Genomic DNA, 19,228 nt, shown 5'->3' on the forward strand with positions numbered 1-19,228 from the left:
GTGCCACCTAGTGGTTTGACACTTTCACTGCGAAAGGAGTTTTATTTTAACCCCCCCCCCCCCCCCCCCCAAAAAAAAAAAATATATATATACACATACACATACACACCTTAGATACTTAGAACTTTAAAGTAATCTCTGAATTATCTCGAATAAATCGATCCTGGGGTATTAAGGAAGAAACTCTAAATTGCATTAATTTCTCTGGTCCTGTCTGGTTAAACTTTTACTGCCCCCCCGTGTTTTGAAAATGCGTCCACTTCCATAGCAACCTGGACTCACAGTGATTGAGTTTGACTTTCTGAGTAAGCCCGTCTGAAAGTACTGTCTGCCATTTTTATTTTTAAGGAAAGGCATGTGTGGATTCATTTCAACAGGTAAGAGCAGCACTTTAAACACATCTCAGTTTACTCATGTTTTTACAACTAGCGTGTTGGAAATTTGAGTTTTTCTTTCTCTTTGCAAGAGTTTCTCCGCCTTACTGTGGACAGTTTTGTGAGTAAAAGTTTAGATTCCTCATATTTTCCCCAGTCTGTTACAGCTCGGACAGAATGTTTGTTTTTTAAGCGTTTTAATGTTGATCTTCACACAGGAGAGCTCTCTGGCCTCTGATGCTGTACTGGCTCACTTCTTCAATGATTTCCTAAGTGCGCCGGTAATGTAGGCCTGACATAGATATGCAGAACTTTGACATGGCTCAAAGCAGTTTTCTTACCTTCGCATGTTTTTGCCAGTCTTTCCCAGAGGCTTTGCGGTACAACCGGGAGACGGGGCTGTTTGAGATGGCGAGTAGAGCGGTAGAGTTTGTCTCCACAAGAATCCGATCAGCCCTTTACAACAGAAAATCACAGCTTCTTGCTGTTGACCCGTCACTGCTCACCAAAATGCCCCCAATAGACAATCATTACGCTGTCTGTGTAAGTAGCTGCTAGCAAAATGTTTGTGTGTGTTTGTGTGTGTTTGTATGGAGGGGTAGAAATCTCTATACTGGATTGAAGAACTTGTCCCTGACATTCACAGTGCCTGGACAGAGAGCGAGGAATGCAGTGGATCAAAAAGGAAAGATTCCCCTTTTTCCTTCAAAGTGATTGTTATCATGAATACAGGTAAAGTGTTAAATCCTGTTGAAACAAATGTTTTAATGCATTTGTTTTGCAGGCAAGTTTCATCTCATTTTTACCTACATTTTCTCTTTACCTATGAAATGTGATTTCTTTGCAGTATCCAGACAGTTGATGCTGACTTTGCTGTCTCCTTATTTTATGATGAACAAGTAAAGTCTGGGTCTCTTTTTAGTTTAGTTTGCAAGTGTTTTAACTTCTAAAAGAAGTATCGATTTAAGATTGCTACTTTCAGATCTGAGACTAATCTCTTCTCCGTCTTTTAAGAAGCCTAAAGGCTTCAAGAATCTCTGCAGAGAGAGCCATGCTAACTTATAGGCTGCACATAGAAGAAGCAATACAACAGCAGCCATTTACAGGCCATTCTTTTGAATCTTTTGTCTCGTCTCTCTGCCTCACCAGCTGTGGCACATGGCTGTGCCTACCTGAGAGGTTTCTACCTGTTATAAGGGAGTTTTTCCTTTCTACTGCTGCCAAGCACTTTCTCATCTGATTGTGGGGTTTTCTCTGTATTATTGTAGGGTCTTTTTCTTACAATAAAAAGGGCCTTGAGACAACTGATATTGTATTTAAATAAAACTGAATTCAACTGAATTAAAAAAAAAGAATGTTTTTAAGAAATCTTGCTTGTGTATTTTCCAACTGGCAGTGCCTCCTCTCTCTGTGATTTTCCCCAGACTAGCCAAGCTTCTGCTTCAGTGGGACCCAAACTTGTGTATTCACAGAAGGAAAAGCAGTTCAGTTCGGACCACCCTGTCAGCCCCTCAACTGCGTTCCTTAAAATTAAACACGGGTAATACTAATGTAGTAAATGTCTTGTCCCGCAGTGCAGCAAAACAAAATGTGTTTGTATCCTGTGAGTATAAAAATAAGAACTATGTGTGTCCCATGTTTTTATTTCCTCACATCTCAGGGTTTATGAGCACACGCAATCTTACATGTCTAACATCTCTGCAAAAGGAACAACTTATTCCAAAAAGCAGTGACTCAACCAGATGTTACTCCAGCTGGTCTGAGCCAGAAAGCCTGTGTTCCTTTCCCCCTTTGTCCTCATCAGGTTTCTCCTCTGCTCACCTTCAAAGTGGGAAACCTCAGGAACTTAAGAGCTCACAAACAGAGCTGGGTGTCTGCTCTGGGCTATCATCTGTTAGTAAAGAGAAACACCTAAAAGAGATCAGTAGCCTGGCATCTCATTCTCCCGAACAACACTTGGAGTACCTGGCTGTCCAAGTGACTGAACAGGTGCTTAAAGACACAATGAATGTAACGGATGGTCCGAACCAGGCAGACACTTGGGAGTGCTTCAGCAAGTCAGGAGATCAGGCAAACTGTAGCAGCACAGACAGATCCTGTAAATGTGACCTTAACCGACATCTCAACAGAGGAAGACTGGAGGGGGAGAAAGAGAGAAGTCAACGTGGCAAGAGGGGGTGTGGATGGGATAAGAAGGATCAGGAAGAGGGGAGCAGAGCCACAAACCAGGAAGATGTCCCTTATACTTGTTGCAATGATACAGGTTTCTATGGAAGCTTGGATAAGTTTAGGGAGTTTTTACAAGGAACGTCAGGAGAGAAGCTCCTTAATCTCTGGATGGATATAGAGAGACTGAAGGCTGCACGGGACAAAGAGCGGAAGCACAGGTAAACACACCTGTCTTATTCTGCAGCTCGAAAAGTTCTAAATATTCAAGCAGAATTTATTGTCTTTTGTTAAGTGAAATAAATTTTCAATGTGGTATTGTTTCAGGTATTTGGTTCTCATGAGAAGCTGCTACCTGCTGAGCAGCAGTCAGTTCAGTCTGAATGCGGAGCTGCTCTCCAGACTGGGACTGACTACCTCCCCCTGCTGGACAGAGGACAAACTGCGCTCAGTTCAGACCTGCCTCACTGAGCCTCTGCTCCACTACTGGTGAGATTTGCAGTGTTTATCTTCTAAATGTCAGTGACTGTGTCTAGAATGCATCCATAAAAATGACCTTTACATTTACTCCTGTATTACATTTATTATTTTGTTGTCTTGTATAATTGTTGATTGTGTTCTGTATAAACTGGGTTTTCATATGTTATAATTTTGCATGTGTCTAAATCTTCTAATGAAATTATGCCCCCTCTCTTTTCTGCAGGGTTCCTCGGTTCTGGACATCTCTGTGCCATCAGGAAGACCATAGTAACTCCTCTGATGTGGAGCTGAGGACAGGGTGGTGTTACAGCTCTTCTTTGGGCTCACAGCCTCGCTGTTGCTCAACGTTCTTACGAACTGACAGCAGCTCGCCCCAGTCTTCCCATACTGTCCGTACACAGGTAGGTGTATTGAGATATATGTTACTATGTGCTTATAAGCTTTATGGCAGGAAATCAAGCCCACAAAAGCATCATGAATAAACAACCCAGAGTTTTTATCAGTCAGCAGTAAAAAAGGATTAAAAGATAGATTTTATCCATCCATCCATCCATTCGCTTCCGCTTATCCTTTTCAGGGTCGCGGGGGGCGCTGGAGCCTATCCCAGCAGTCATAGGGCGAGAGGCAGGGTACACCCTGGACAGGTCGCCAGTCTGTCGCAGGGCCAACACACAGGGACAGACAACCATTCACACTCACATTCACTCGCACATTCACACCTAGTGGCAATTTGGATTATCCAATTAACCTATCCCCACAAGCTGCATGTCTTTGGACGGTGGGAGGAAGCCGGAGTACCCGGAGAGAACCCACGCAAACACGGGGAGAACATGCAAACTCCACACAGAAAGACCCCGGCCTGATGGTGGAATTGAACTCAAGACCTTCTTGCTGTGCGGCAACAGTGCTAACCACCGTGCCGCCTCATATGCGTGATTCATTTGAAACATACTGAGACCTTTGATGAGCATCTGCAGAGTGTTCACATCTTTAACTCATATCAGTGCAGGTTGAGAAAGTGCATACAGGGATAAAATAGTGTCGGTAAACCACAAAACACGGTCTTTACGAGCGTTCTGTGCCGATGGCCACATCTTGTTTATACTTGTATAAATTGTTCAACTTGGTAGTTTCTCCCTCTAGTCATCCATGCTCCTCCTGCATGCACTCTACACCCTGCTGGGGTCCTCTCCCACTGCCATCTCCTGATTTGTGAACCACTGCAGGAAGTGATTTATCAAACATCTTTTGCAGTCTAAAAACATACAAAACAGAGACAAACGGGAAAACTATTCAAGCTGTGTCTTTGCACGCTAAGGATTCACCTGTTTTGATAGATTTTTGTAGTGACTAAACAATGTACTGTGGGAAAATAATTTTAAAGCCAAAACAAATGAAAATCAACTAGTTTTCACTCCAGCTTTACCTAGTTATTTTATATAAACGCTATATTGCATTTAAAGTTTTTGTATTGTATTTCATCAGGTGATGTCCAGCAGAAGTCAACTACAGTGCACCACAATGATGGAAAAGATGCTGCAGGCTCTTTGTGCTGAGTCTCGTGCTGGCTCATACTTCACACACTTCTGCGAACAATCTGGAAACCAGGTACAAACAGCTGCAGATGTTAACGAACTGTTTTAGAGAACATGAGGCAGAAAAAAAGAAGCTCGAGGTAATTTAAAAGTGGTGCCAAAGAGTTTCTTCAGCTGAGCAGCTAAGACTATTGTTTGCAGTTCTCCACAGTGCTGTGCTGCTGTAGATGATGGCAGGTTGCTTTGTGCTTTGTGCTATTTGTTTGTGAAATGCATTGCTGTCATTCTCCTTCATACAATTATGTGTAGCTTATGTTTTACCCTGTGCCACATAGATTAAGAATCTGGGCTCATGTATGGAAACTGTTTCTTTTTAAAGCTTGACCCAACCACTAACTTGTGCTCTAACCGTTATAAATTCACATTAATGGATTGAAGTACATGTAAATATAAGTCAGCTGACAGGGTTTTTGACATGTTCAACACTGTTTTCCTGTCCCAGCTGTGGGTGAATGCACTTTACTTCTGGACTGACCTGCAGTATTACCGTGAGCTCTTCTACCAGGATGGTCTGGACCCTTACAGAGTGCAGAGAGAGGCACAGGTCAGCACACACAAACACACAAGCTGTTATCACTGTCAGTGTGTATGCACCACACAAAGATATGACACTAATTCATTCAGTTTGATGCTAATGTTGGCTTTTTAGTACAGTTACTGCAGGAAACAAGAAGCACATGCAGTGTTTTTGCATGAAATATGAAATCTTGGGTCTGTATATTTAGGTGTATTTGGTTATATGCCTCTAATAAAAGAATAATAAAATATTGAGAGAGATAAAGAGAGCTCAATTAGAGAGGATGCCAGGAAAAAATCACCAGTTATAATAAGGTAAAGCTGAGGAGATCAGATGTCTTAAATAAGCAGCCAGTAGTTAAAAGGCAATAAAACAGAGGTTGTGTATTAGATTTTCTATTATTCTCCCTTTTACGCATACGCACGCACGCACGCACGCACGCACGCACACACACTCACACACTCACACACACACACACTCACACACACTCACCTGCCCTTGTGTACGTGATCTGTTAGCTTGCCACTCCCATTCTCCTCTCTGCTTCTCTTTCAGCCCTCTTCACCCCCTCACACTAAGCGGAGAGATTTAAACTCCCATAAAAACAAGTGAGTCAGACCCCCCCAGCTTTGCGCCAGTCCAGTCACCCAGAACCACCCAGCCTGACTGCAGCTGGCCCAGGGAGGAAAGCAGGCAGTTCTGGTCCAGAATACCTCACAGTGAAACCTATTTTCCTTCAGTTAACCTTTAGTTCACCAGAGCAGTGACATTTAGATGATCTTTCCATAATTCTGAGGCCAAGCGGGGTAACTGACTGACATTTATGTGGTGTGAGGGCAGCAGTGATGAGCGATAGTGAAGACTGTGTGCGAGAGAGCGCAGCGGTGGTGAAGAGAAACGTTTCTGACCTTAATACAGTTTTATGACTCCTTCTTTCCTCGCCTCTTGTCTCCTCTCTTCTCCTCAGTTCCTTTACTCCACATATCTTTTCAGCTCTGCCAGGAGGCGCTTTGGTGTTGATGAGAAGTTGAGAAGGGAGGTGTATGACAGACTGATGCCCCCGTTTGAGGAGCTGTTTGACAGGGTCGAGGAACACGCACTGAACATCCTGGTGGAGGCGTGGACCACGATGGTCAACAGGGACACAGAGTCTTTCCAGCAGGTAACCGCAGCGCTGCATTAGCACACGCTGCTTCATAAACTTCAGTTTATGTGGAGAAACTAGGCTTCCTTGAGTATTTCTGAAGGTTTGATTACACTGAGGCCTAATTAAAGGAGAGATTGCTTTAAACATGGATAAGCATCTGGTTTTTGACAAGCAAGAAAGTGACTTTCCCATGTGTGTGCTAGTGTTTATGTTGCTGTGTTTAGAAATCCAGAAAGATCAAACCGATCAGGCTTGTTAGTTTGAGGGTAAGGTTTCCTAAAGAGCCTTGCGGATTGGATTTAGATAGTTGCAACTCAGAAAGTGTCCATCACACTGTCCACTTTAATTTAAAAGCATAAAAGACGAAGAAATGCAGCGAATTCTCACATTTCAGAACCTTGAAATATGGACACTCAGATGTTTCTGACTGTAAAAATTATTTAAATGATAAATCAGTCGTGAAAATATTTAATGCTTAGTTTTTGTGTGTGTGTGTGTGTGTGCAGGTAGCTGTGCAGGAGGAGGTGCGCTCCATTGACAGCTGGGAGTACAGAGAACTGTGCAGCCTGTACGAGGAATCACAGCTGCGACTGGAGCAGGTCAGATCAGCATCCAGCAGTAATAAGATCTATAAAATGCTCGCACTGAGAGTTATTAGGCAGTAAACACACCTGCGAGCGTGAAACGGCTGTGTAAACATAAATGTGAAAATGTATTGCCTAGTAACAATGTTGATTATCTACTGCTATGAGACTGCTTTACTTGGCACAGATGCATTATTTGCAATGATGTCATACCGCTGGTAAAAAAAACAAAAACAAATGGTCTTTAGGGTGACTTTCGAACATCTAGGAGGCAGGATGTAGCATGGTTTGCAGGAGAAACATCATTTAGCTTTAAAGCTTTATTTTACTGAGGATTTGTCCTCAGCTTGCATTTTAAAACTGGACCTTCAGTGATGAAGTGCTGGATGAATCTTTGTGTGAATGGGTGAAAATGTCTGGTTGTCTAAAGTGCTTTAAGTGGTCAGTTAGATTCGACACTATCCGTCCCACTGTTTCCATCTTCCTCTCCTCTCGCTGCATCTGTCCTGCAGGGGGAGCAGTGCAGCTCCATGCTATCTGCTTCATCTATTACACCTACACACACTTCTGACTCTTGGTCCAGAGTGTCTCCAAATTACCGTGGTTACCGTTTAGGCTCCTTACTTCGTCACCGCCATGAGATCGGGCACTTCATGTCTTTCCTACAAAATCAGAACGCCAGGTGAACTGCAGATTTTAGACTTTACCTGTAATATTCATAAACAGTTATAATATGAAATATATATGGAAACACCATCCAATGGATTTGCTTTTGTTTAGTATCCATCTGATGTGCTGGCTGGATCTGGAGCAGTATAGGAGGACTCCTCGGCAGCACAAGGCTATCAGGCAGGAGAGATCAGCATGGATTGCTGCCAGATACCTCAACAGGAAGTACTTCTTTGGCCCTGACAGCCCTGCCATGACAGAACAACAGAATGATGTAAGTCAGCCCATCTAAATATTTTAAAACCATGTTAAACGTACCCATGTTGGCTCAGTAGCAACTCCAAAGAATATGAGTTATTGTCAACTTCCTGGTAAAGCCTCACAGAGACAGAGGAAGTAGGAACAGGCCGCCCGTGACATGACTATTCCAAGATGGGATTTGAGCTCCAGCTGAGGATCAGCATCCAGATTTGATAAACAGAGGCTGCTGCAGCTCTCACACAATTCCCCCATCTCCCTCCTCGGGACTCCTGCAGACTTGACGCTGACAGCTCTGACAGCGGGGTGTTGGCAGCGAGCGGGAGATGAGAGAACATGGTTGGAATTAAAAGGAGAAGAAGAGGAGAATGTTTGGATCCAAGAAGACAGAGATGATCAGCTCCAGCAACGAGGACAGTAGGATGAAATCTGTCCTGACGTTTATAGTGGGAGATGAGGTTTCTGGGTTCTAAGATTACTCCACGAGGGTGTGGTGCGTAGTCAGGATGAGTAGATGGGACATGCAGCGGTTGGCGTGGTTTTCTCTTTGGGCCCACAGAGATGCTTGTTTTTCTTACGTGTCACAGGACGCTGGTTCTGATGTGATTTTTTTTAGCTGTAATGAGAGAATCTATTAGTGAAATTTGTACAACTGCCACGCAAAAAGGTTGATGTTAGATATTTTTGCCACTATTTTATCTTTTTTCTATTCATTTGTCTCATCCCTGGGTTGCTGCATACATACAGCGGTTGCAGTTAAACAATAGTCTGATGTTGTTCTTGGGTTCAGATAGGCATGCAGCGCACTTGTTGGCATGAATCTTTTGTCTGATTTTTTTTTCTTTAGTCATCCTCATCTCATAAATACCATCAGAATAAATATTTGAACTGAGGATTTGAATTAGAAAGCCAATTCCAGTGGAAGGATCGGGCCTGGCTGCCGTTCTTGCATCTCAGTGTTGGTTCTTGTCTGCGTGAGCAATGTAGAGAGACTGACAGCTTTACTGCTTTGGCCCTTCATTCTTCAGTCACTCAGTCATCCAGTCACAGATTGGCCCCCTTTCATCTGCTCACTCCCACCGCGGTGCCATGACTGGTTCTCATTTCTGAAGCGAGTGTATGCGTGCACGCGTGCCTGTGTGCGTGCAGAATGAGATGAGAGAAACTATAAAGGAGATATAAAAAGAGAGACACGGCCAAATCGATGCATGAAGACAGAAAGCAGAAAGAGGGGAGATGAAGAGAGCAGTGGGTTTGTGGGAATGAAGAAGAGCACAGCAGGAAGCACAAAGGAGAGGTGCTGTCAGTGGGGTTTCCCCACTGTGGGCAGTTTTTCTTTCTCCCGTCCACCTCGACCATCATGTGTTCCTCGTATAGAAATCTATAGACGTGTCCGTTCAGTCTGCTTCAAACACGTGCAGCCATGAGCCGGCACTCCCCCGTGTTCTTTCCTGTGTGTCTGTGTGCAGATTTTGCATTTGGCAGGTGGAATTGAGCGTCTGAAGTTGGAGTGCCTCTCAAACCCAGTCGTCGTGGAGATCCAGGACGTCGTGAGGAATCACATCGAGAAAACATGGCTGCCTCTGTTTCTGTCCACAACAGAGTTCATCGAACGGCAGAAACGCAGACCAGAGGTGGACATACTCTCACACTTTCCTTTACAAAAGACGCCAGTGAATCATCAGCTATTTGACTCATGCAGGTTATACTGAAGGTCCATTACTTGAGAAAAACAATGGTTAGTAACAGTGGAATTTATACACACTGTGAGTGCAAGGGCGAAAGTTAAGTACTGTGATTACATCAATCATAAGCTAAGGACATATTTTTCTATTCTAACTGGAATTTCTCAGGTTGGCTGCTGTGACCTCTGAAGGCATTTGAAAGATATTTTTAGCCTTATTTCTTTTCCTTTTTGCCTTTCACAGGCCGCTGTTGTAACAGAACATGTTCTTAATGATGTAGTTATAGGTTACATTCATTCCTGGTACGTGTTGTAGTAAAAATAGGTATTTTACAAAAGCATGGCCCGTTTGTCGCTCAGCTTCACCTGGCATCTATTCAGCAAACTGCACAGTCATGGCAGTTTGTGCACGTGCTGCTGATAGCTTTAGTTAACTTTAAAAAGGTTTTAAACTTTAAGTGCCTTTAATACAAAATAATCTCCAGAGTGAAGTATACAGATTTTGGTGATTCCCTGAACAGCAGGACAAAGTTTGAATACTGGATCGGCTGTAAAAACATTCCATAGGGAAGTATCCTTTGGACTTCAGCGACCTCAGCATGTTGATATTTGCAGTTTCGAGTAAAACACCTGGAAAATTCTCTTAAAGAGACCTCTGGCCTAATGAGAGTTTAGTTGTACATAAACTCCGTCATGATATATAATATCTGTCGTAAAGTAAATGCAAACTGTTCTCCTGAAGCCTACACTTGAGTGAGAACTGTTCTTCCGTTTTGCTGAATATTTGTTGTAATATCACTTATTGCAAAGCTTACAACATTTCCTAGTTGTCTTGTGTTTATTTGCACACATCCAGCCTTCTAATACGCTTTCATGATGTCACCGAAGTCAGCAGAGCACACTGAGATTAACGATGCTGCAGAGAATCCTCTTTAACAAAGGTCAGGAGATTTAAGACACTGAATGATTAAAAAGAGTAGAAGTGATTTTGACCCCCTTTGATCTTCTGCTTCAGCTGTACCACGTGCACGTGTTTGATTCCTGGAGTGTAATGGTGCTGAGAGCAAACTGATATAGGAAGTCAGGCGCACATTAATGTTACGTGAGCAACCATTATGCGCAATTACCCTGCAGTCACTCTCTCAGGTTGCCTCATCAGGTGGAAACCCATAAACCTGGGATTCTGCTTCATTATGTTATCAAGTTTAGTCACACTGATCCTCTCATTAGGTAATGAGAGGCAGACACAGTTTAGCATTACACCGTGCAGGAGGAGACGAGCGGAAGGTGGAAAAGCTGGTTAAGAGGTGACGAGGAAGACGGCGAGGTCGTCTGAGACGGATGACATCAGGGAACTAAAGAGCTCGCTAGGAGGAGATAGAAGGAAATGCAGACGTGGGGCAGGTTAAAGGTCTAAAAAAAAAGAAAAAAAAGAAGTGCAGGCAGAGCTTTGGTTACAGCCAGCAACAGGGAGCAGTAGAGAGGTCTGAGAAGTGTTCCTAGTTATACTCCCTTTCTGACGTTGGACCTGTTTGCTTGTGTTTGTGTTTGTGTGTGTGGCAGCCACAAGAGGTGGCGGGCAGGCTCTCACAGCACGTCCACCGTCAACGCAGAGCAAGAAAAGAAGCCTGGAAGGTAAGGAGAAATCCTCCAGGGGAAGCTGGATATTTTTTAAATGGATAAAAATAAGGCATTTCCTGGCCTGAAAGCATGTGCGATTTAGTTCATGACTTGGCTTTAAGCACTGGCTTTGTCAGACACCATTTTGGCCTTGGGGTTAGTTTTCTCAAATTGGATCCAGAATAAATAAGATTAAAGCATCATTACTAACCTTCCTTTAATAGTTTTTGGAGTGATTTCCACACAGCTCTGTTCCCGTCCTCTCATCGCAGGACACAGATATAAAACATGTACATTTCACATTGGGAGCAGGATGATTACAGGAAGACGTTTTCATACATGATTGTGACCATCACGTTTATGATCATGATGTCATCACTGGCAAATAACGAGTATCATTATCTCAGTATCTGTGAGCTAAGAGTGGAACTCAGAGGTCAGCCGCTGTACAGGAGAACCCTGAACTGTATCGGGGTAGGTGATGGCGGACGGCGTGTCACAGATAACCCAAGGAATCCTGCGTCATGTGTCCCTGCAGGCCGAGGGCTTGTGGATGAGTTCCACCAAAGAGATCCTGCTGTTCCGACAAACCCTGCTCAACCCTGTCACCTGCCAGCAGTTCCAGGACTTCGTCTACTCGAAGGGAGGCTTCCTGGAGAATGATGTGCTCTTTTGGTTAGAGGTGCAGAGGTACAAGGTAAAATATCTTGTAATATCTATAAGAACAAATGCTTTCTCAGTCTTTTCTCGTCTCCCTCAGCTGTAAACCAGAACCAGGCACCGGTGGATCTTTGAAATGTCTGTTAAAATTTGACTGCTGTTTCTAAATGAACACTTTGCCCTCTCTGCTTAGAAGTCTTTATTAGCCAAACCTACTTGTGTTACTGTACATCTGAGCCAATATCTATGATTTGTGAGTCCAACTCTAAAAGCAAGTCAAAAATAATGTAAGAAATGCTTGATGTGCAGTTTGAATATGGAACAAAAAAAGAAGCTAGCCCTAGTTTTCCTATCTCGGTACAAAAATTCCTCAATGATTGCAAACATTTGTGGAACAGTGGGAACACAGAATTGTTCCCATGTTACTTTTCATTCCTCCTTTTCCCTCTTTGCTTTTGAATGCAGGACCTCTGTCATTCCCACAGTGATGATGCCACCATCCAGCAAAAAGTCTCCACAATCATCAGCTGTTTCATCAACTCTTCCATGCCCCCGGCCCTGCAGATAGACATTCCTCCCCAGCAGGCTCAGCACATTCTGGAGAAACGCCACGAGCTGGGCCCTTACATCTTTCGAGAGGCTCAGGTACTCGCGTCGCATGTGCGGGTCGAACATTTACAGACTTTTTTCTCTTGTATGTGTGCTTCAAGCTATTCTTCTCTGCCCGTAGATGTCAGTGTTTGATGAATTACTGAAGTTTTGGCCCGAGTTTCAGGAGCTTATCAGCAGCATCCAAGAGGAGCAACTTATTCCTCTGCTGCAGGAGAAACGAGTCAAGCACAGAGCCAGAGTAAGGAGACAGAGAAGGAGGGAGGAAGAGGAGGAGGAAGAGAAAAACAAAGGAAGGAGGAGAGCCCAGGTGAGGAAATGACAGCGACACAACATAAAAATCTGTGAGGGGAAAAAAAAACTTAATCAAAAATCTAACTCTTTGTTCAGGAAGACATGGAGAGTCAAGAGACCAGTGTTACAGAAGAGGATGACGAAGATGATGAGGAGGAGGGGGATGATGATGATCGAGATGAAGCAAATGAACCAGAAGAAAGAAGTGAGAAAAAGCAGTCGAGCACACGGAGCAGAGTGTTGTTCACACCCACACAGACGGTGAGGAGCTGCCATGTGTTTGTCGTGCGGGTAAAGCTGAAAATGTGTTTCAAAAAAATGAATTTAAACCAAAATCAACGATATCCTTCTATGTGGGAGCACAAGATGCTAAAATAAAACCCCCTGACAACACAAAGTCCAAACAAGGCCTCGTCAGTCTCGACCACAGACCATAACGGAGAAACTCGATGCTCTAATTGAACCGTTTTTCTAATCATGTTTGATGCAACTTGATTTCTGGGCATTTGTCTTCAGCTGTCGTGGTCCTACTCCAAGTATATGGCAGGTCTGAAAAGAGAGGAGGTGCTGCTGAGGAGACGGAGTCAGCTGGAAACCACCTTCTCCACGGCCTCAGGTACTTGCGCGCGCGCACACACCGCTTTTTTCTCTGAGCTCAGCTAGGCTCCCATATCCACGGTTTTTGACTGCTACTATTCAGATTAAATGCAGGAAACCATAACAATGAAATGACATTTTGCCTTTTTCCCACAGTAAAATCCAGGCTACATTTTCCAAGGCTTTGATATTACGCGGCAGTTGAAGCCAAAGTACTGTCAAACTGACCTGCTCCACATGTCTGAACTGTCTCATTGGGCAAAAGTTCAGCCAAAACAGCCACTTCAGCCCATCCATTAATTATCAATGTTCTGTGAACGAGTCAGTTCCAGGCCATAATGAATGAGGATACATGGAAATGAAGCATAGTGCAAATGGTGTTTTAATGGGATGGTATAGAGGAGCGATGCTGTTAGGATCACAGATGGAGATCATCACTGATGTCTGCGGCAGCTACACGTGTGACAGAGTCCACACGAGTGCTAAACATAATGTCTTTAACAGATAAATAGCCCTTCTTATTCTTAATGACTGCTGTTTTTACCGCGTCTTCCTCCCCCTGCCAGAGTCCTCTTCTAACCGTAGCATTAAGTCAGCGAGCAGCGAGCAGAGCTACCGGCAGCCCTCACAGCGCTCCTCCAGAACAAACAGCAAACAGTGTAACAGATACAACCGTGAGTGGACATATTGTAGAAACACTCTCTCAGCAGCCGTTTTGTCTTAGACAGGACAGGCTGGGCTTTATTTTATTATTATTTTTTAAACTGCAGGAGGTGTTAGAGCCTGAAGTGAAACCAGAGTGTGAGGAGTGACTCCATGCAGCGTGACTTTAACAGGGGAAGGTGACCGACGCCGTCATCGGAGCGCCAGCGCTGAAAACCGAGAGCTCAGAGGCTACTGATGTCAGAGTGTGTGACAAACACCACGCTGTGAAACGCAAATCTCTGACACTTGAGATCATTTCATTTGTTTAATAAAAAGTTTCTCCATTAATATATTATAGATTTAAATCTTCCGTAGAGCTCAGTGGTGAAACAATACAAAAGGGAACATTAACATGTTTGCATCGTGAGGGATTGGCATCGACAAAGAAAACAGTGTTACTGTCAAACAAGTGTTACATTATCATCTTTAAAAAACATTTTGGTTTAGCATCTAACATCCATCAACAAATATATAATATTGCACTTCACATTGGCATGAGACACCGACTCATAAGCAGAATGTAAACACACAGAGCTGCTCGTGCAGAGTGAACTCTTCCAGATGGGTTAGTTAGGAAAGGCTCCGACTGCTGCGGCCTGCACATTTGTATCTGTAACGGCGACAGAGCTCTGATTGGATTTAGTGTCCACTGTTTTTGTTTTTCCACAATTAAAACTGATCCCACTAATGTTCTTTGTGACTATGTGGTGACTTTTCTTTATCAGAAAATATCTTTCAAAGGCAATTTCTAGGAATTCTAGACACGTCTAAGGCATGGTCGACCAGGTGAACACATTTCGATATAAAACCCCCTCGTTTTTACACCAAAATGTATGTTTTGCATAAATGAGAAGAGTCAAAGTACAAGATACTTGTTTTTTTCACATTTTACATTAAATTGAAAAAATTGTTTCTGAAGCTGAAAGCCACACGTGAGTTTTCACGAATCAGTGGAATCCAATGCGTAAGGCTTTGTTCTTCACCATGGTGAACTTGCTGACAAACACTTTTGCAAAAGCGGGGTCCACCAGGTAGCGATAACACTTGGTGACCGAGGGCGGGGGCTCTGTGAGCGTCACTGGGGGCTGCAGCTGGAGGGAAGCTGCAGAGGGGGAAAGAAACTGAGAGGCACGCATCACGTAATCCACCAGCCTCCGATACTGCTGCTCGGACAGACGCTCACGAACACCGTCGCCCTGAGAGAGAGAACACACACACACGGTTACACTGCTGCTGCACCTGCCAGCTGCAGCAGAGCTAACTAAATCATACATCAAGGTTTAGGAATGCTTGTGCACACTGCTGGAAGAAATTAGTCTGGTCTTAATTAACTGCGGCACGTGATGCCATTAACATCAGTGCAGGAGTTAGAGACTCCGACTGTGTGATCGCTGCACAGCTTCATTACTTTTACAGCCTCACCTCAGCATCACTAGTAACTGTCTGCTGCTGTAACGTGAGTGTGAGCTCGCCCTGCTGTCCTGGTTCCTGCTGACACTCCACCTGGAGGCGGCAAGTGGTTTAACATTCACGTCATTATCTATAAAAGGCCCACGAGTTGTTCTCTGAGAAATGTCATCAGACTCTTTAATTCTTTGTGTCTGTGAGTTACCTCTGTGATGGGAAAGGCCTGCTGCTGGGTGTCCTCGCTGAGGCTGACGACAAAGAGCACCTCAGACGTGAGCAGCAGACAGCCGGCGTGCTCCTGACCTGACCCGCTTACGATGGTCACATCCAGGGACATGTGGAGCTCTGGACGCCCCAGAGACTGCAGCATTTTCCTGCAGTCAGAGAAAGCAGGGACGAGTAGACGCTATGAAACCAGCTGGAATCTTTATATTACCCTATAATTTAGAACTATAGACACAACTCCTCCTGCATGACATTTGTGTACATGTACACACGCACAATGAAAGCCTCCATTCAGCCTGCTAACATCAGATATACACTTTGTCTATAAACACGAGACCAAATGTGTCTGCGTACATCCTGTAATTTACATTTCTGCTTGTTCTCAGTGTGGTTCCTATTACACACATACTCAACGGGGAAATATGTGAGCAGGAACTGAAGTGTTCAGTCATGTTTCTCTGACAGTGTGTTTACTTTGGAAGGCAGGTGTTCGGATTGCGGAGCAGATGTTGAGGCAAACACAGTAGGGACAGTTTGGGTCTGCTCAGTGTTACTTTGCTCAAACAGGCTGACCCCTCAAGTGTCTGGGCTACCTGTTGTAGTAAAAATAATTGATGGACGCCTGATGGAAACCAGTTTGACTTCTCTGCAACACAGGGGAGCATTATCTCAACATTTGTGTATTTTATATCAGGATATAGATTTCTTTAATCTTCCTCTAACATTAGCAGAAAAAAAGGCCCTTGAGTGATGAAAACTCAAGTGGAATGTCAAATTTGGAATTCTTCCTGAAGGCAGATGACAGTCGACACTGACTGCTATTACAAGCAAATGTTTGATAGCTATGGAAACCAAACTAAATGAGAATAATTCTTCAGAAAATGCCATAAATGCTTTTTCTGCAGCTCCCGATAACCTCCTGGATACAGAGGCCTCTCATAAATCTTTATGATTACATTAAGAGTTCCAGTGAGAACATACTGGAATCTTTGAAACACTGAGATCTGACGCTGTATATACAGCTCCTCGGAGCCAAAGGTAACCTGCTTGGCAAGCACATGCAACCTTTGTAAACCGAGTCTCTCCAAACTACCCAGGCATGCAAAGAAAGGTGTTCCCCCTCCATGTGAAGGTACTGGGAAACATTTCTGGATAGACTCAGAGTTAAACAACAAGAACAATTTCTAGCTGGCGGCTTTGGCAGAGTGCTTATAAAAACCTTTTAACATGGCTCGATGAGAACAAGGGAGGGCAAGCTGGCTACCATGTGTGGGATCAAGGTCAAACATCTTTGCAGGCTTGTTTGGAGGGGGTAGGTGGGGGGGTAGGTAATGAACTCTCCAAGGTTTTTTTTTTTAAACAAAACAGCAAAATGATGAGAGGTAATGGGGAGGAAAAGAACAGCAGATCCTGGTGAGAATCCAACAAAAGCAAAGAAGCAGAGGCGAGAACACATGTCCCACTTTTGAAGAAGAGCTGGGCAAAGGTAAAGGAGGAGTTGGCGGGAATAAAGAGCGGCTGCAGGTCATACCAGACATATTTAAGATGGCTGTTTGGGGCTAGAGCAGACTTTTCTTCTGTAGGCAGGTAGAGCTGTTTGGGAAGCTGCCACAGTCCTGCTCCATGAAGGATCCCTGCAGAAATCAGGACAGTTGACAGCTGAGTTTTGACAAAACTGTGGATTATACACATGCTCTGCGTCTGTGTTTCATATACTGGTAAAAACAAACACTGATTAGGATGATTTTGCGTGCGCGTATTTATGCCATTGTGAGTTCATAACCCCAGTGCGTGTGGTCAGTTTTCTTTCAACCCTCTCTAGCTGTCAGCAGAGCGATGGCAGCAGCGAGCCAGTGAAGTCATCAAGTAGTTAAAACAAAGCAATAAAGAATCCAATGAGCTCCATTAATGATGTCACTGCAGTGGTACTCGGCAATGCTGCGCAGCTCTGAGTGGGTGTTTGTGGATCCATGTGATTCATAACAGAGCACAAATCAGTGAACTTGATCTGCATGTGTAACCAGATGATTGGATTTTTTTTTACTGAATATATTGTCGGAGCGAGTGCCAGTGGGTATGTTAGTGTGTGTGTGTGTGTCTTTCTGCTGATGATTAAGTTTGTGTGTCTGCGGAGCTCAGAGGTTTCAGGTAGATCAGAGCCAGGCCCTGGGGAGGTAGCGCTCTTTTATGGAGCTCCTCATCTTATTGGCAGTTTATGTGCTGTAGCCAAAAACTGCCAGCACGCACCTCAATCTTCTATCTCCAATATAAAAAACAAACAAACATTAACTCCACAGGATTAAACTGGCTGTATGTAGAAGTAGTAGCATATGTAGGCAGGCCTGCACTGTGTGTTTCAGCTGCTCTCTTCTGGTTCCTGGCTTATTAACCCTTAGCTCCTGCCTGAAGCTGAGAGGCGCGAGATCGCCCATGCTCTGACAAACTAACTCTAATCCACACATGTGTTCATTGTTGCTGAGAGCTCCTTGGAATAAAGACTTAACACACAGTCTGTGCTAGTTATATCTCAATAGATCAAAGAGCTCACTGCAGGATATGATGGGCTGACAAATCCATTTGTAAATAAAGCTATCAACTTTTTTCTGTCCAAAAAGTTCTTAAATCATTGGCTGGTCTTCAGAAACAAAATAAGGAAACATTCATGAATTTATTACGAATGCTGTTATCTTTGACCGTGCTGAAGTTACCGTATCCAGTCTGGGAAACCAGTTCTGCTGCTCCTCCAATGGGCTTGGTAAAAACCCCCACTATGCCTTTCCCCACTCCAGAAATCACCCCTTTGGCTTTGCTACCAGCTGAGCTCTGCATCTCCCAGTTCCTTTGGAAGTTCTGCATGGGCTGGTCCACGATGCCGGCTATTGCTCCTGACAGAGAAAAGGAAAAAGTCTCTTTCTTAAACTCACCAAAAGAAAACTTTAACAAAATACAAAACGCTCAGTGAGTTCAAAACACCTCTCTAGATTATTGATAAATTGGTATTAAACCAGTAAATATAAATGACACAGGTATTCAGACATGCTTTTAACCTATAGACCATCCACTGTGATAGATTTACAGTGCATCCACTGTGATGCAGACATGTGGGCAGCTGTTTGGTTCCAGTCAGTATATAATACATATAGGAGTCTGATTTGAGACAGACTTGAGTTTTATTGCCCTCTGAGTGTTTATTGTGTCCCTACTGTGCTGTCTCCACCACTCTGTGTCACAGCTCTCACCACAGTGTGAGCACCTCTTTGAGAATGTGCCAGTGTGCAGCAGATGAAATGTGCGTAGGCAGAATGTGTTATGCATATGAACAGTGGTGAGAAGAAAGTATTTGGCCCCCTTCTTGATTTCTTTTTTCCCATGAAATCTTTTTGTCACACTAAAATGTTTCAGATCAAACAAATGTTTGACAAAGACAACCAGAGTAAATATTAAGGAGAAAGAAGCAATCCAAACCTACCTGACCTCATGTGAAAAACTAATTGCTTCCTAAATCCAATACGTGGTTGTAGCAGCAAGAACCGCAATCGAGCATTTGTGATAACTGGCAATGAGTCTTTCATATTGCTGTAATCTGGTTCACACTTCTTTGAAATTTTTAATTCAGACACATTGGAGGGTTTCTGAG

General features: G+C 43.8%; 2 protein-coding genes across 3 annotated transcripts in view; one reads left to right on the top strand and one right to left on the bottom strand.

The window, feature by feature from the left end:
• Nucleotides 1-278: 278 nt before the first annotated feature.
• rgs22 (regulator of G protein signaling 22) lies at nucleotides 279-14,527 on the top strand. Its single transcript, XM_026183462.2, has 24 exons — nucleotides 279-377; nucleotides 467-495; nucleotides 593-655; nucleotides 735-917; nucleotides 1,021-1,106; nucleotides 1,799-1,914; nucleotides 2,035-2,761; nucleotides 2,868-3,029; nucleotides 3,244-3,421; nucleotides 4,506-4,628; nucleotides 5,058-5,159; nucleotides 6,100-6,294; nucleotides 6,786-6,878; nucleotides 7,376-7,545; nucleotides 7,644-7,806; nucleotides 9,260-9,424; nucleotides 11,038-11,109; nucleotides 11,633-11,791; nucleotides 12,220-12,399; nucleotides 12,485-12,673; nucleotides 12,754-12,918; nucleotides 13,174-13,273; nucleotides 13,821-13,928; nucleotides 14,025-14,527. The coding sequence occupies exons 1-24, from the start codon at nucleotides 356-358 to the stop codon at nucleotides 14,039-14,041; spliced, it is 3,567 nt and encodes a 1,188-aa protein (XP_026039247.2). The 5' UTR covers nucleotides 279-355; the 3' UTR covers nucleotides 14,042-14,527.
• Nucleotides 14,211-19,228, bottom strand: part of vps13b (vacuolar protein sorting 13 homolog B) — a 301,375-nt gene continuing 296,357 nt past the window's right edge. For both annotated transcript variants that reach the window (XM_026183458.2, XM_026183460.2), the window contains exons 64-68: nucleotides 18,300-18,476; nucleotides 17,123-17,225; nucleotides 15,572-15,740; nucleotides 15,382-15,462; nucleotides 14,211-15,155 (exon numbers count right to left, since the gene is read on the bottom strand). In XM_026183458.2, coding sequence (XP_026039243.2) covers nucleotides 14,907-15,155; nucleotides 15,382-15,462; nucleotides 15,572-15,740; nucleotides 17,123-17,225; nucleotides 18,300-18,476 — 779 coding nt within the window. In that variant the 3' untranslated portion in view covers nucleotides 14,211-14,906. The remainder of the gene's footprint in view (nucleotides 15,156-15,381; nucleotides 15,463-15,571; nucleotides 15,741-17,122; nucleotides 17,226-18,299; nucleotides 18,477-19,228) is intronic.

The sequence above is a fragment of the Astatotilapia calliptera genome, chromosome 11, assembly GCF_964374335.1.
Source record: "Astatotilapia calliptera chromosome 11, fAstCal68.1, whole genome shotgun sequence".
Lineage (NCBI taxonomy): Eukaryota > Metazoa > Chordata > Actinopteri > Cichliformes > Cichlidae > Astatotilapia > Astatotilapia calliptera.